General features: G+C 40.5%; 1 protein-coding gene across 3 annotated transcripts in view; it reads right to left on the reverse strand.

The window, feature by feature from the left end:
• The window catches only part of sec24d (SEC24 homolog D, COPII coat complex component), a 210362-nt gene that overhangs the window by 179679 nt on the left and 13010 nt on the right, over positions 1–17673 (reverse strand). For 2 of the 3 annotated variants that reach the window (XM_072589129.1, XM_072589137.1), the window contains exons 2-4: positions 15579–15776; positions 9019–9145; positions 8320–8468 (exon numbers count right to left, since the gene is read on the reverse strand). In XM_072589129.1, coding sequence (XP_072445230.1) covers positions 8320–8468; positions 9019–9145; positions 15579–15729 — 427 coding nt within the window. In that variant the 5' untranslated portion in view covers positions 15730–15776. Of the gene's footprint in view, positions 1–8319; positions 8469–9018; positions 9146–15578; positions 15777–17315; positions 17377–17673 lie in introns of all 3 variants that reach the window. The other variant, XM_072589119.1, reaches the window with a different exon arrangement.

Genomic DNA, 17673 nt, shown 5'->3' on the forward strand with positions numbered 1-17673 from the left:
AAGAAGTCTTAGCAGTTTAAGTTGATATGGCTTTTCTTAACTTCAGTTAAGAAAAGTCAGTGAAGTAGCTGATGTCCATGTATCTTGAAGACAATAACTAAGAAAATCACATCTTAAAACAGGGTTGTTGCCATGGGTGACTTTAACTTCCCTAATATTGATTGGAACCTCCTTAGTTCAAATAGTCTGAATGGAGTAGTTTTTTTCAGGTGCGTCCAGGAAGGGTTCCTGACTCAATATGTAGATAGGCTGACGAGAGGGGAGGCCAAACTGGATTTGATGCTTGGCAATGAACTAGGCTAGGTGTTAGATCTCTTGGTGGGAGAGCACTTCGGTGATAGTGATCACAACTCCCTGACCTTTACTATAGTCATGGAGTGGGATAGGAGCAGACAGTTTGGCTAACAGGGGGAGGGGGAATTACAATGCTATTAGGCAGGAACAGGGGCACCTAATTTGGGAACAAATGTTCTCAGGGAAATGCATGACAGAAACGTGGAGTTGTTTAGGGAGCACTTGCTGACAGTGCTGGATAGGATTGTCCCACTGAGGCAAGGAGGAGATGGTAGGGTGAAGAAATTGTTGGTGACAAGGGATGTAGAACATCCAGTCAATAGGAAGAAGGAAGCTTACTTAAGGTTGACGAGGCAAGGACCAGACAGGGTCTGGAAGGTTACAAGGTACCCAGGCTGGAACTGAAGAATGGAATTAGGAGAGCTAGAAAGGGGCATGAAAAAGCTTTAGCAAGTAAGATTAAGAAACCCTGAGGCATTCTACACTTTCATGAGGAACGAGAGGATGACCAGAGCGAGAGTAGGACTGATCAAGGATAGTGGAGGGAACCTGTGCCTGGAGTCAATGGTGGTAGGAGAAGTCCTTAATAAATACTTAGCTTCAATATTCACTACTGAAGGGGACCTTGATGTTTGTGAGGATAGCATGTAACAGGCTGATAGGCAAACAGGTTGATATTAAAAAGGATGTGCTAAAAGTTTTGAAAAACATAAGGATAGATAAGTCCCATGGGCCAGATGGACTATAGGAGCAAGTGAGGACTGCAGATGCTGGAGCTCAGAGTCAAGAGTGTAGTGCTGGAAAAGCACAGCAGGTCAGGCAGCGTCCAAGAAGCAGGAGGATTGACATCTCGGGCATAAGCGGGGCTGATGAAGGGTCTGCTGCCTGATCTGCTGTGTTTTTCCAGCACTCCACACTTTAGATGGGCTATACCCAACGTTACTATAGGAAGCAAGGGATGAGATTACTATGCCTTTGGCGATGATCTTTGTATCCCCACTATCCACTAGATTAGTGCCAGATGATTGGAGGGTGACAATTGTTATTTCCTTGCTCAAGAAAGGGAATAGGGATAATCCTGGGAATTACAGACCAGCCAATCTTACACCTGTAGTGGGCAAATTATTGGAGAAGATTCTGAGAGACAGGATTTATGATTACTTGGAAAACCATAGGTTGATTAGAGGTTGTCAGCATGGCTTTGAGGGGCAGGTCATGCCTCTCACAAACCTTATTGAATTATTTGAGGATGTGAACAAAACACACTGATGAAGGTACCACAGTGGATTGGTGTATATGGATTTCAGCAAAGCATTTGATCAGGTTTCCTACGGCAGGCTCGTTTACAAAGTAAGGAGGCAGGGGACACAGAGATATTTGCCTGTCTTGATACAGAATTGCCAGCCCATAGAAGACAGGGGGTGGTAGTAGATGGAAAGCATTCAGCCTGGAGCTTGGTGACTATGATTTTCCACAGGGATCTGTTCTAGGTCCTCTGCTCTTTGTGATTTTTATAAATAACTTGGATGAGGAAGTGGAAGTGTGGGTTAGTATGTTTAACAATAACTCAAAGGGTGGGGGAGTGGTGGATAGTGTGTAGGGCAGTTGTAGGTTGCAACAGGTATTTGACAGGATTCAGAACTGACCTGATAAGTGGCGGATAGAGTTCAACCTAGAAAAATGAGAAGTGATTCATTTTGCAAGGTTGAATTTGAATTCAGAATACAGGGTTAAAGGCAGGATTCTCGGCAGTGTGGAGGAAGAGGGATCTTGGACCCATGTCCATAGATCCCTCAAATTTATCACCCAAGTTGATAGGGTTGTTAAGGAAGTGTTTAGTGTTGGCTTTGAATAGCAGGGGGATTGAGTTTAAAAGCCGTGAGGTTATGCTGGAGCTCTATAGAGCCCTGGTTAGACCACACTTGGAATATTGTGTTCAGTTGTGGTCGCCTCATTACAGAAAGGATGTGGAAGACTTAGAGGGGGTGCAGAGATTTACCAGGATCCTGCATGACTGGATGGCATGTCTTCTGAAGGAAGATTGAGGGAGCTAGGGTTTTTCTCATTTGAGAGAAGAAGGATGAGGGGTGACTTGATTGAGGTGTACAAGATGATGAGAGGGATAGATAGAATGAATAGTCAGAGACTTTTCCCCAGGGCAGAAATGGCTGTCATAAGGGGGCATAATTTTAAGGTGATTGGAAGAACGTTTAGGGGAGATGTCAGAGGTAGGTTCTTTACACAGAGTGGTGGGTATGTGGAATGCACTGCCAGCAGTGGTAATAGAGTCAGATACATTAGGGACATTTAAGTGAGTCTTGAATAGGCACATGGATGATAGTAAAAGAAAGGGTTTGTAGGTTAGTTTGATAAAAGGTCAGCAGAACATCGAGGGCCAAAGGGCTTGTACTGTGCTGTTCTATGTACATCTGTTGAACATACAAAAGGTTGCTGGAAGGAAATGTTCGCAAGCCTTGTCAGTTGATAAAGTGAAATTTCACTAGGGGTTGAATTAAATATATTGCTAGGAAAAGAGTTGAAATTTTCTTCTTTCTGCTTTTCAGAATATCTTTATAAATTGTCTTGCAAATATATATATCTTTGTTTTCTTTTCTTTTAATGTAATAAACACATTCTTTTGTTAAAAGTACACTGACAGCCTTATGTAACTTAGTTCAGTGACTGACTGCCATAGCAGCCAACTACAAAAATTAAACGTACAAGTCATCTCACTCTGAGATCTGACTTTCCGAGTAGTACCATCAGCTGGGATCATAATGCAAAAGGGTCATGTGACAGATTTACAATGCATTCCTAATGCTCATATCAGACAGAAATTGAAGCAAAAATATTGTTGACATAACTGTTAACTTGTCATTTTAGTTACAATATTCACCACAGAAAGGAGTGGACGAGGTAAAATCCCTGAGACAGGCAGTCAGCATCACTGAGGGAGCACTCAGAATCAGACAGTGTTGGTGGATCAGTCAAAGTGGTGGAGCGAGGTTAAATGGGGTTAGGAACTATAGCTATATCTGGCAATTGGCTCTTAAAGGGACGGCATTAGCAACTTAATGTTCCTAATTATAAGACATTCAGATGAGATTCAGGGAGCAATGGAAGTGAGTGGGGTGAGGAGTCACAATATTGATCAAGGGATCAATGATATCTGTAAAAAGATAATATCTTGGAAGAATTGTCAAATGAACCCACATGGCTGTAAACAGAAAAAAAAATTGGATATGTACTTTAGGCCCTCAAATAGTCACACAGAGATACAGAATCAAACTTCAGAGAAGTGTAAGAATAATAAGGTAGTAACAGTGGGGATTTTAGCTACCCTAATATTAACTGAACTAGTTTTCATGTGCAATGTAAAGAAGGAGCAAAATTATTAAATTGCAAAGAGATTTAGCCAGAATGTAAGAAGCCCAACAAGTGACCTGACATCTGGAATGAGCCCAATAGGTAGAAAGTGTATCAGCAGGAAACATTTTGAAGAGAGAATGACAATAGTGCTTAGTTTACTGCAGTTTATAACATTTTAGTATAGTTATGGGACAAAGATTAATTTCACTATGATATATGATTTGACCCAAGTGAACTAGGAACATCCATTTGCGTATAAATATGTGTCAGGGCAGTGGAAGGTATTCAAGGAGGAGGCAGTGAAAGGACAGGGTGAATATGTTCCCATAAAGACAACGGGTGTGACCAAGGCTGGAAAACTCTGGATTGTCAAGGGACATAAAGAAATAAAAACAAAGCTTAATGGCAGATACTGAGTGCTCAGCACGGCAGAGTCTCTAAGATCATATAAAAAGTGTAGAAATTAGGAAAGCTAAGAGACAGCATGAAAAAGCACTGGCTAATTGAATAAAGGAAAATAGAAAGATGTGTTTAAAATACATTAAGAGGAAGAGCCTATGCAAGAGCAATACCGTTTTGGGAGGAATCTGTATGTGTACCCAGAAGATGTAGGTGCAGTTCTCTATGAATACTTTCTCTCGGTCTTCACAATGGAAAAAGATTATGCAGACATAAACTTCAGGTGGAGGACTGAAATATTAGAAGAAATTAAAAGAAAGAGAGAGAGAGAGAGAGAGAGAGAGACACAGTCAGTCAGTCAGAGAGACAGACAGAGACATTAACAGGTTTAGCTGCCTTAGAAGTGGATAGTCCATAGATTCAAAGAATCCCTTCAGCCCAACAAGTCCACACCGACCGTCCGAAGAGTAACCCACCCAGACCCATTCCTCTACCCTATTATCCCACGTTTACCCCTGACTAATGTACCCAACCTACACATCCGTGAACACTGTGGGCAATTTAGCATGTCCAATTCACCTAACCTGTAAATCTTTGGTTTGTAGGAAGAAACCAGAGCACCCAGAGAAAAACCACACAGACACGGGGAGAATGTGCAAACTCCACACAGACAGTTGTCCGAGGTTGGACTCAAAGCCGGGTCCCTGGTGCTGTGAGGCAGAAGTGCTGACCACTGAGCCACCATGCCGCCCATGGCAGTTCTACCGATCTGGCTGAGATATGCCAAAAACTGTTGAGGGAGGCAAGGGAGGAGCTATCAGAGTCCTAGTAGTAGTTTTCAAATCCTCCCTGGCCACAGGTGAGCTGCCAGAGGACCGCAGAGGTTCCAATGTTGTCCCATTTTTATAAAATGCAGAAGGATAGACCAGGAAATTACAAGCCAATCAGTCTAACCTCTACACTTGAACATAAGGATTATTCAGGGATAGTCAGCAAGGATTTGTTAAAAGGTGGTCATATTTTAGAAATTTACTTAATCTTTTGGAGGAGATAAGCTGGGGTGCAGATGAGAGTAACACATTTAATGTTATATCCATTGACTTTAGCAAGGCTTTTGATAAAGTCCCTCATGGCAGACTGGTCAAGAAAGCACAGTCCATGGAATTCAAGGCAAAGCAACATGTTTGACTTGAAATTAGCTGAGAGGCAGGAAGCAGAGAGTGATAAAAGAGGGATATTTCGTTGTTCAGAATTCTGATCACAGGGAGGTCCTTTAGGGCGAGATACAGAGGTCCTTGCTGTTTCTTCTGTACATTAAACATTTGGACTTATATTTAGGTGTTATAATCAAGGAGAGTGTGAATGACAAAAATTGAAGGTATGGTAAATTATGTGGAGGATAGTCGTAAACTGTGGGTGGATATCAATCGACTGGTTAAGTGAACAGTACAGTGATAAATGGAATTCAACACAGAAAAGTGCGAGATAATATAAATGGAGATGACTAACAAGGCAAGGGGATTACAATATAAATGGGAGGAAGCTGGAAAGTAGCGATAATTGGAGGATCTTGGTGTATATATCTAAAACTCCCTGAACGTAGCAAGGCTACCTTCTAATTCAATAAAGTGGTTTGTAAGATATATGGGATACATTCCTTTCTTGGGAAAGGCATAGAATTGCAAGAGCAGAAACATCATGCTGCTCTGACTACATATGCCGGTTAGGCCACAATTGGAGTACCGTTTGCAGTTCTAATCACTATATTTAAGAAAGGATGCATTTGCACTAAAGACGGTACAGAAGAGACTTACTAGGATACTGCCTGGGCTGAGGGTCAGAGCGATTAGGACTGTCTGGATAGGCTGGGGCTGTTTTAAGTTGGAGCATTGAAGCTTGAGACGAGAGCTGATAGAAGCGCATAAGATTGAGGAACACACTTCAAGTGGTTTGGAGCACACTATTTCCAATGGTAGAGGGGCCAACAACCAGATTGAAGACTAAAAGTGGGAGTCTCAGAGCAGAGTTGAGAATAACTTTCATCCAGGGGATGGTGTTAGTCTTCAACTCACTGACTGAAAGGGTAGTTGAGTCAGAAATACTTAACATTTAGAAAAAATTAGATACCTACTTGCATTGTTATAGACTCCATAGATTTGGCTTACTGGTTGAAAAATGGAATTAGTGTAGTCAGGTCTTTGTTGACCAGAATAGACTGAATGGCATACTTTTAAGCTGTAAATATCAGAGTTATGAGCTTCAAGATACTGAAATTGCTTCAATATTGGTCAAAATTAGATTTACCTTCAGTTATCTTGCAATGTGTCTTGAATGAGAAAAGCCAGTGAGACCCATAACAGAGTGCCCAGGTTGGTAGACCTAACAGTATTTTTACCTTTTTTTAAAAATGGAAACACGTACAATGTGGTAGGACAGGATGATTAGGGATTTAACTTCAGTAGAGATTCAGCATTGCAATACAGCTGATTAGAAGTGAAGTGAGCCTGAATGGTAGAATACTTCCTCATGGTAAATGTCACTTTAATACTTTACAATTTGGAGTTTGTGTATGTAACAATGGAGAACAGGTAACTGATCTGCTATTGTTTCCATTAAATCCTCAGCTGAAAAGATCAAAACTGCTCACAGTATGCTTAGTGTGATTTCACATTTGGCCCCATTGTTATGGACTCGGCCAGATCACGCAAAACACTCCAATGCAGGCAGCCCAACCATAACTTTGCAATTTGTTTCAGTAAGTGTACAGTGAAAATTACCCGAAGTAAGTTAGCGAGGTTGACGACCAGGTTTTAAAACAGATAAAAGTTTATTCACAAAATTATACAATGAAACACAAAGAACAGAATAAAGAACCAGGGGGCGGGCGAGATAGACAGCCAGGCGGGTGAGACAAAGAGAGCAAAGAGAGGGAGAGACATGACCACTTTAGCCTCAAGTCTTATCTGTTTACATATAAACAAAAGGCTTCTCAAAATCCCTTTCATCTATGTATCAAACTAGTCTAATCAGAGCCTGGCCCATTTACGATCCCTCTGAAAAAAATCAAGGACACAGTATCCTCAAGAAAAGGAGCAGCTTTTAGGAAAAAAGGACCAGCTTTGTGACATTGCATAATTCCACTAAGACTTCACTTCAATTAAATGTTAAACATTCCATGGCCCAGATGTAAGGACATGTAAGTCTCTCCAAGTATCAACCTTTCTCTCACCTGTTGTTACTGCAGCTTGACAAACTGAGTAAATCAATCATGGCTCATGCCAATATCAACGATTCTATTCCAAAGAATTCAACACCAGTATTTGAATTTAGGCTTGAGGTTCCAAAAATTATGTTATAGACTCAAGTGTACACATAACTAACATGTTCATCTGAAATCTTTGTTTCCATCATTGTAGCATGGTGTATTCCACTACTATGAATTGTGGAGAAAGAAATTTCAGAATAATACATTAACTTTCCATAAGTTACATGTCTTGGTTTACATAGAGCCAAGATGTTTTTGAGTGAAATTTCAAATATTTGTAAATAACATTCAAGTGAAATACATATTGAATCACTTTTTCATGAATCCAACAAGTAACAAGTTTTAAATTAGGAAAAAATATCTCAGAACGTTTTTCAAAGCAAGCATTCTTTTCTGATTTTCTTGCATTTTCCTTACTTACAAAAGTTACTTTCTCTGAATTCAATCTACAGTAATTTCTTCCATTTGTACTTTGTAAGTGGAATTTGTCAAAGTAAAGTATGTTTAAATTACACATATTCCAGAGAAGTAATTTATCGGTTTCCCACACAAACCTAAAACAAAACTGAGTGACTGTAGAACTGCTGACATGTTGTGAACAAAGCGCTCAGCATATTTTTTTAAGACTTCAAACATTCCAGATCACCACAGGAGTTGAAAATAAGTTTCTGTTGCTTTTGTAAAGTAACAAGACTAAATTACATTCATCAAAGCTTTCTGTCACTCAGGAAATCTTCCATGTGAAGGCATAGGATCTTTTAAAAACTTCAGTTTCATTTCTCTCTCTTTTGGTGTGTCAGACTCAAGGTTAAAAAGGATGAAGAAATTGCAAGGTGAGAGCATTTGGGACAACAGGAAAGAAACCATCTAGAAACAGAAACCTTTTAAAAATGCAAATTTAGGTTAAAATTTCAGCTTTGTCATCATCTTCCTTTCCCTACACTCCTAAATATTCAACTGGTGTAAATTACTTCATTTAAACAAAAACTTACCATAGTTGCTTATTTGCATCGCACCAAGCTGACTGCTGACTTGCTGTGGGAATACAGGTGGAGCAGTGTTCTGGTAATTTGACTGTGATTTTATACCATGCGACTGAAGGGGAGGTGTCTGACCACTGCATGGAGGAGGAATTGCATGGCTAGAAGTAAATAAATACTTTGTTTTAAAAAATATAAATGAGACATTGTAACTTCTAATCCATTCTTCAATGTTGGACAGTTAATCTAAATGTAACTATTTTTGGCATGTGGTACAGTTTTCAAGCAACTGAAAACCACAACAATATCAAGGTTTACAATTTACAGGACGTAGGTTAGATTTCTAAACGACTGCATGATGAGGTGGCTGGGAGACAGGACGTGAGCAAATGAGCTTTGTCATAAGCCTTGTAGGAATGTGTCTAAACGGAGTAGTGTTTCTCTTCTACCATACATGCATAAGGAAACTGCTAGCGCAAATTTAAAGTAAAAAGCCTTACATCATTTTTGCAAGACATAAGCAAAGTTTATTCATTCTTGATAAAAAATGAAGCAGTGATTGTCTGCAAGTTGAAAATTGTATTTTGTCCGTCTTCCATTCTGTATTATGGCAGCTCACCACTATCTCCGTAAGGATAACTAGGGTTGGATAATAAATGCTAGCTAGCCAGTGATGCCCACATCCCATGAATGAATTTTTCAAGAAAATACCTTGGCATCTGGTTTCCAGGATTATATATTCCATTTTGGAGGCTAGTTTGGCCAAACTGGCTAGGAGCAGGTGGTGGATGACCAGAGATCGAAGATCCATGAGGTGAAGATAGTGGTTTTAAAGGTCCTGGAAAGAAAGTGCATCCATGAACCAGAAGCCTATACTCAGAGAAGTAAAGCCTTTTGAGAACAGTAACAATAGAAATAACTGTATGCAAAAAGTCTCCAAAATAAAACATATTCACAATTAACAATTGGAAATATTCTCTCTTTGCATATTCCTTCAATACTACAGTCTACAAGACAATCTACACCTGCCAATTCAAGTTTTTGTTTTGAACTACTACAAAATGATCATAGATAACTTTGTTCACAAGCAGATTCAAATACTTTTTTTTTTAAATTGGCATGTTTGTTCAAGTTACATTGATTTCCCAACAAAGCTATGGAACCATCAAGGGCCATCCAATTCTGTTGAAAGAGTATTTACATGTCATCATCATGCATGCTTGGCTGAGAGCCCAGACTCTCAAAACGATTATCCCAGCTTGGTGTGTTCTATTTTGATAACTGGAAATAACTAGTAAATATGTCCATTGGTCAAAGTCAAGTGGCTATAAGTTCCTTTTTTTGGGTTAACTCTTCTCTCAAGGTTTCAATGTTTAGTTGTACAGATTAAGAAAGCTGTCATGTTTGAAGACTTCATAACTGATACTTTAATGGTCAGTCTGATTCACACTTTTATAGTGCGTATAGGAACAGGAGGGGTTTTTTCTGACTGAAACAAGATTGCTAATGGATGCTTCTTCTTCCCAGAGACGTTCCACTCGTTCTATTGTTTTTATATAGTTGATTAGTTTTCTATGTTGTGTACACAGAATGAGCTGGCACAGAGTGTATGAGAGAGCAGGGGATGGGGGAAATAATGAATTGGAATGAAAGGGACAGATAAGACCTTTTGAGCTTGCCTTTCAAAAGGTTCCAGAATCCATGCTATGATTCACAACACTTCCAAGGGACCATAGGCCACAAATCACCCAGAAGCTGAAATTAAAGCAAAATACAGTGGATGCTGGAAATCTGAATTAAAAACAAAGTGGCAGAAAACCTTAGCAGGTCCAGAAGCATCTGTGGAGATAGAAAAAGAGTTAATGTTTTGAATCAGTTATGACTCCCTCAGAATTGTTCTTCAGATTTGTGATTTCTGAACATCAGAACAGCTCTGTTTCACTCTCCACAGACAATGGATAATTCCAGGTTGAGACTGCAGGATTGTATGTCTGTTTTTTAAACTGTGTTTTTGATTGTGTACTGAAATGGAAAACAAACTGCTCTCAAAACCAAGGATTGTTGCACCATTTAAAACATCTCCACAGTAAAGCCATGATATTGAAGATATTAGGTTGGATTAGGTTAGATTCCCTCCAGCCCAACGAGTTCACACCGACCCTCCAAAGAGCAACATACCCAGACCCATTTCCCTATATTTACTCCTGACTAATGCATCTATGGGCAATTTAGCATGGCCAATTCACATAACCTGCACATCTTTGGACTGTGGGAAGAAACCGGAGCACCCGGAGGAAACCCCCGCAGAAAACCCCCGCAGACACGGGGAGAATGTGCAAACGCCACATAGACAGTTGCCCGAGACAGGAATTGAACCTGGGTCCCTGGCGCTGAGGCATATGAGCATAGGGCCAAATGCTGGCAAGTGGAACTAGATTTATATGGGATATCTGGTCGGCAGATGAGCATAGATGGAGGATTGGGAGAAGACAGAAAATTGGGATAAAGGAGGGGATTTTCAGGACAGCAACTTGTAACTGGTAGAGTGCCTCAAGAATCAAAGCTGGGACTAAAACTACATACGATGTATATTATCAGCCTGGATGAAGAAACTGAATGTACTATAGCCAATTTTGCAGATGACACAGAAAGGCAAGTGGTGAAGATAACAGAAAGAGATACACAGACAGGTTAAAAATGAGTGGGCAAAACTTAGCAGGTGGATTGTAATGTGTGAAAATGATTTGGCAGCTGTTGGAAGCAAATGGACTGGTTAGTGATAGGCAGCCTGAGTTTGTGCAAGGATGTCATGTCTCAACAACTTAAGAGTCCAGCACGGAAACAGACCCTTTGATCCAAAGCATCCATCCCGACCAGATATCCCATATAAATCCAGTTCCATTTGCCAGCATTTGGCCCACAAGCCCTAAACCCTTCCCATTCATATACCCATCTAGATGGCTTATAAATGTTGTAATTGTACCAGCCTCCACCACTTCCTCTGGCAGTTCATTGCATACATGTACCACCCTCTGCGCGAAAATGTTGCCCTGTAGGTCCCTTTTATATCTTTCCTCTCTCACCCTGAACTTAGGCCCTTTAGTTGTGGACTCCCCTATCCTTATCCATTTACCCTATCCATGCCCCTCATGATTTTATAACCGTCTATGAGGTCACCTCTCAGCCTCTGATGGTCCAGGGAAAACAGCACCAGCTTATTCAGCCTCTCCCTTTAGCTCAAACCCACCAACCCTGGCAGCATCCACGTATATTTTTCTGAACCCTTTCAAGTTTCACAACATCCTTACTATTGGAGGAGACCAGAACTGCATGCAATATTCCAACAGCTACAAAGTAACATCCCAACTCCCATACTCAATACACTGACTAATAAAGCTAAGCATAGCAAACGCCTTCTTCCCTATCCACCTGCGACTCCACTTTCAAGGAACTATGAACCAGCATTCCAAGGTTTCTTTGTTCAACAACACTCCCCAGGACCTTACCATTAAGCATGTAAGTTCTACCTTGATTTACCTTTCCAAAATGCAACACCTCACATTTATCTAATTTAAACTCCATCTGCCATTCCTTGGCCCATTGGTCTATCTGATCAAGATCCTGCTGTATTCTGAGACAACCTTCTTTGCTGTCCACTACACCTCCAATTTTGGTGTCATCCGCAAACGTACTAATTATACCTTCTATGTTTACATCCAAATCATTTATGTAAATGACACAAAAGCAATGGACCCAGCACCGATCCTTGTGGCACTCCACTAGTCACAAGTTCCCAGTCTGAAAAGCAACCCTCCACCACCACCCTCTGCCTTCTACCTTCAAGCCAGTTGCATCCAAATGGCTGGTTCTCCCTGTATTCCATGCGATATAACCTTGTTAACCAGTCAACCATGAGGAACCTCATTGAATGTCTGAGTGAAGTCCATTAAGATCTCATCCACCACACTGCCCTCAGGAATCATCTTCATTATTTCCTCAAAGATTTCAATCAAGTTAGTGGAACATGATTTCCCACGCACAAATCCATGTCGACTATCTCTAATCAGTCCTTGCCTTTCCAAATCTGTGTAAATCCTGTCCCTCAGGATCCCCCCCACAACTTGCCCACCACCAGGCTCACCAATCTATAGTTCCCTGGCTTTTCCTTACTACCTTTATTAAATAGTGGCACCACATTAGCCAACTTCCAGTCTTCCAGCACCTCACCTGTGGTTATCTGTGGTACAAATATCTCAGCAAGGGGCCCTGCAATCTCTTCCCTTGCTTCCTACAGAGGTCCAGGGTACACCTGATCAGGTCCTGAGTTTGTAACCACCGTTATGCACTTTAAACATCCAGCACCACCTCCTCTGTAATATGGACATTTTTCAAGATGTCACTACTTATTTCCCAACACTCTATATCTTCTATATCTTTCTGCACAGTAAACACTGATGCAAAATACTCATTTGGTATCTCACCCATCTCCTGCAGTTCCACACATAAGTGGCCTTGCTGATCTTTAAGGGACCCTATTCTCTTCCTAGTTACCCTTTTGTCCTTAATGTATTTATAAAATCCCTTTGGATTCTCTTTAACTCTATTTGCCAAAGCTATCTCATGTCCCCTTTTTGCCCTCCTGATTTCCTTCTTAAGTATACGCCTACTGCCTTTATACTCTAAGGATTCACTTGATCCCTGCTGTCTGTACTTTACAGATGCTTCCTTCTTATCCTTGACCAAACCTAAATTTCATTAGTCATCCAGCCTTCCACTTCACCATAACAGGAACATACTCTCTCATTATCTCATTACTGAAGGCTTCCCATTTTCCAGCCGCCCTTTACCTGCAAACATCCGCCCCCAAACAACTTTTGAAAGTTCTTGCCTAATACTGCCAAAATTGGCCTGCCTTCAATTTAGAACGTTAACTTTTCGATCCGGTCTATCTTTTTCCATTACTATTTTATAACTAATAAAATTATGATCATTGGCCCCAAAGTGCTTCCCCACTGACACCTATGTCACTTGCTCTGCCTTATTTCCCAAGCATAGCCATGTTGTGCACCTTCTCTAGTGGTTAGATCTACATATTAAAATCAGAAAATGTTCTACTGCACACAAGTTCCTCTCAATCCAAGCCTTTAACACTATGGCAGTCCCAGCTCAATGGAAAATTAAAATCCCCTACCATAACCATCCTATTATTCTTACAGTCAGCTGAGATCTCCTTTCAAGTTTGTTTCTCAATTTCCCTCTGACTATTAGGGGGTCTATAATACAATCCCAATCAGGTGATCATCCCTTTCTTATTTCTCAGTTGCACCCAAATAACGTCCCAGGATGTATTCCCAGGAATATCATCCCAAAAGCTGTAATATTATCCAAGATCAAAAATGCCACTCACCCTCCTCTCGTGCTCCCATTTATATTCTTCCTATATCATCTATACCCTGGAACATTAAGCTGCCAGTCCTGTCCATCCCTGAGCCACGTCTCTGTAATTGATATGACATCCCAGTCCCATATTCCCAACCATGCCCTGAGTTCATCTGCCGTCCCTGTTATGCCTCTTGCATTGAAATAAATGTTGTTTAATTGATCAGTCCTACCTTGTTCTCTGCTTTGTTCCTACTTGCCCTGACTGACTTATTCCTTTTCCCATATCAGCCTCAAACTGCCCTATTTCCTCATTAACTCCCTGGTGTATTCCGCCCCCCGCACCCCACTCCCCCACTCCCCCCCCCCAGCAGCTCGAGCAAATCTCCCCACCCCTACCCCCAGCAGCTCCAGCAAATCTCCCAGTATATTAGTCCCCTTCCAAATCAGGTGCGATCCATCCTTCTTACACAGGTCTCTTTTTACCTCATAACAGATTACAATGACCTAAAAATGTGAATCCTTCTCCCCTGCACCAGCTGCTCAGCCACACATTCATTTGCTCTATCCTCCTGTTCCTACCCTCACTAGCTTGTGGCACCAGGAGTAATCCAGTTTGATTGAATTTTTTGAGGAGGCGACAAGAATGATTGATGAGGAAAGGGTTCTGGATGTTGGTTACATGGACCTTAGTAAGGTATTTGACATGACAAAATGGTACAGATGATAGACACTCCAGGATCTGGCTGGATGAATATGGAACTTGCTTAATCATAAAAGACAGAGAATGATGGTGGAAGGGTGCTTTTTGGAATGGAGATAATAACAAGTAGTGTCCCACAGGGATCATTGCTGGGACCTTTACTGTTTACAATACATATTGGATAATTGATCGTTCGGATAATCGATCTGATCGTAGACAAGCGGTAATGTACGAGTGCTGGTTATCCAAACACTTCTCAGTAATCCGGCAATGCACGCCGTAATGTCATTTAACTGATAACTGAACGCTGAGTTGCCTAATGCTGTTTTTACAGGACCTTGAGATCTTGTTTGGATAGTCCAAAGTTTGGATAATCAACATTGTACAGTAAACGGTCGAAGGAAAAGTAGTTGGTCTGATTAGTAAGTTTGTGAATTGACGGAATTGCAGACAGTGAAGAGGATTGTCAAAGGATACAGCGGGATATAGATAGATTGCAAATTTGGTCACAGAAATGCAGAGAGGTGATGCCTTTGGAAGATCAAATTCAGGTACAAATTATACAATAAATGGCAGAACCCTTAGGAGCATTAACATACAGAGACAGGTCAGAGAAGATTCACTATGTTGATTGCAGGTAAGGACAGAATGCCCTAGGAGCAAAGGTTGAGTAGTTTAGGCTGGTACCCATTTAGAGTTTAGAAGAATGAGAGATAACCTTATTGAAATACATACGATTCTTAAGGGACTTGACAGGGAAGATGCAGAAAAGTTGTTTCTGCTTGTGTGGGAGGGCATTATCTCAGAATAAGAGTCATCCATTTAAGACTGAGGGGGAATTTCTTCTTGCAGAATGTATTGAATCTGTAAGATTCTTTACTGCAGATGACTGTTGAGGTGGGGTTGATAAGTATATGTAAGGCTGAGACAGATGGATGTTTAATCAGTCAGCAACTCAAGGGCGAAGGCAGGAGAGTGAAGTTGAGGATTATCAGATAACCATGATCTCATTGAATGGTGGATCAGACAGAATGAGCTGAGGGTGTACCTCTCTTACAGTTTTGGTCTTAATTTTAAGGTTTGCATGTCTCATTATTTCTAGCCTTGTCTCTCAGAGGGGTTGATGAGGAAAAAAGGACCGGACATAGTTTAAAACTTCTGTTCAAGGCTATTTCCCTGCATGAATTACCTGTTTGAGCTGCAGAATATGGTTGAACTGTTCCACCATAGTGACCATAATGTGGCTGTGAAGTTGCTGAACTAAAACCAGGAGAATATCCTCCCATTCCAGGTTTAGCTTGAGAATAAGGTGGCGTTGCGACATATCCTTGATGACTCATTTTTTGTTCAGGAAATGCTCATTCCTTAGATAACGTAGATCCAATACCTGGTAGAGAATGGAGGTGGAAATGCACAAAATTAATTTCACACACTGTAGGCCTGGTCAGTCTTAAGCCTCCTATTACTGCCAATAGTATGCCTGAAAGCTACACAACCAGTGTTATGCCAACCATCAGTGTTGTCAAAAACATTCATGCTAAGTATCAGAAAAATGTTGGCTTGGAACTCTAAAGCAACACATTTTTTAAAACAATACTGGAGAGGCCAAATGCAATTTACACCAGAGACAGCTGACAAACCGTAAGCGATTCACCACTAATACTGTCATGGATTGAAGTCTCTTTAACTTTGAATGAGAAACAACATTGCAAAGGCATGGGAACCCAGTGCACTGCTGTGTGCAGCAGCCGCCAGCAGAAGACCAAGCACCAGACTGAAAGAATTTAATGAGCACAGAATCTCCAAATACCTCTGGAGTCAACCATAATTCCTTCCCGTAAACATATCTACAAGTCAAGGAAGTTAGATTTGCTTCAGTTATTTCTTTGCAGAGGTGACATACGTTCTGTCGTATCCATGAATGTCTGACATTTTCCCTCCCACACAGTGAAACAATATTGTGTTGCAAGACACATTCAAAGTTATTTCATTGTCAGTGTGCTACAGTGAAGGTGATGCATGTTTTGTTGTTGTATTGGCCTCTTGATAACACCTGGACTTCCAAATGTCTTCATTCATATCTGCTCCAATAGTTAAAGGAACAGCAGGAATGGGTAATTGTTCAGCCCACTGGCAAGTTGCACGGGGGCAGGAAACATCCTAGCTGTGTATACTTAAAAAGTAAATTTGCTTGCATTAATGTTCAGACTCCTTTGGCTTCATTATATTCACAGTTTGTTCCCATCACTGATGCAGAATTTGTTGATACCCTCTGCCTAAGATCAAACAAACTACCAATTGGCTCAAGTCACATCACTGGGAGCGAATGGCACTTTTGACAACAGATTTCCTTACAAAAAAAGCTGGTGACATTCTTCCAATCAGGCTGAGTCACCTACAAAGTGGAACCCAGTTTGTTCTTTGCCATGTTTCCACTGGCAGTCAGGTCAACACAAAAAATGTGTTAAACCCAACTGATTCTTACAAAATACAGATGCTTATTAGATCTTCTGTCGATCCAAATTAGAGAAACTACCAAATTTTTAAAAATGTTAAAATAACATAATGTACTTTCTTAAAATGATAACGATGAATAGAAGTAAAATGACATAGCATGTTAACTTACTTGACAGAACTGGTACCATTGAGTTAATGACACTCAGCAACAAATTGACTCACCTACCTTAGCTTCTATAAACAATATTATAATAATTTCTGGCAAAGAAAAATACCCAAAAATTAATATTTGAAAGGAGAAGTGGTGAGGTGGAAAGGTTTAGGGACAGAGTCAGGAGCTAAAGGTCTAAATAACTTAACACAGGGCTCTCAACAATGGTGTGTAAACTGGTGCAAAGGGGGAAGAGGTTGGGAACTGGTGTCAAAAAATGAGTAATATGAAAAGAAATGATATGTACAAGAAACTTACTATCCAGCACCGATGGGACCAGAAGTGTCAGTTGATCAAATATTCCAGATAAACAAGAGTTCTACATCAAAAAATGTAAAAATACAAACTAAGCATTAGAAACGTAATGCAGGGGACATCTCTATTATACTTTATTTACAGCATAAATCACTTAAATAAGAATGCAACTTTGCTTTAAATAAAATTTGTCATCTTCTCACTTACATCCTCAAATGACTACTCAGACATTGGTAGATTGTGACATATGAGGAGAAATTAACTCTGAATTCAATCAATTGTTCTTATTTTGTGTGGTCATTCAACTGAACAACAAGCATATTTATGGGTAAATAAATTTTAAAGACTATAATAATTGGAC

The sequence above is a fragment of the Chiloscyllium punctatum genome, chromosome 1, assembly GCF_047496795.1.
Source record: "Chiloscyllium punctatum isolate Juve2018m chromosome 1, sChiPun1.3, whole genome shotgun sequence".
Lineage (NCBI taxonomy): Eukaryota > Metazoa > Chordata > Chondrichthyes > Orectolobiformes > Hemiscylliidae > Chiloscyllium > Chiloscyllium punctatum.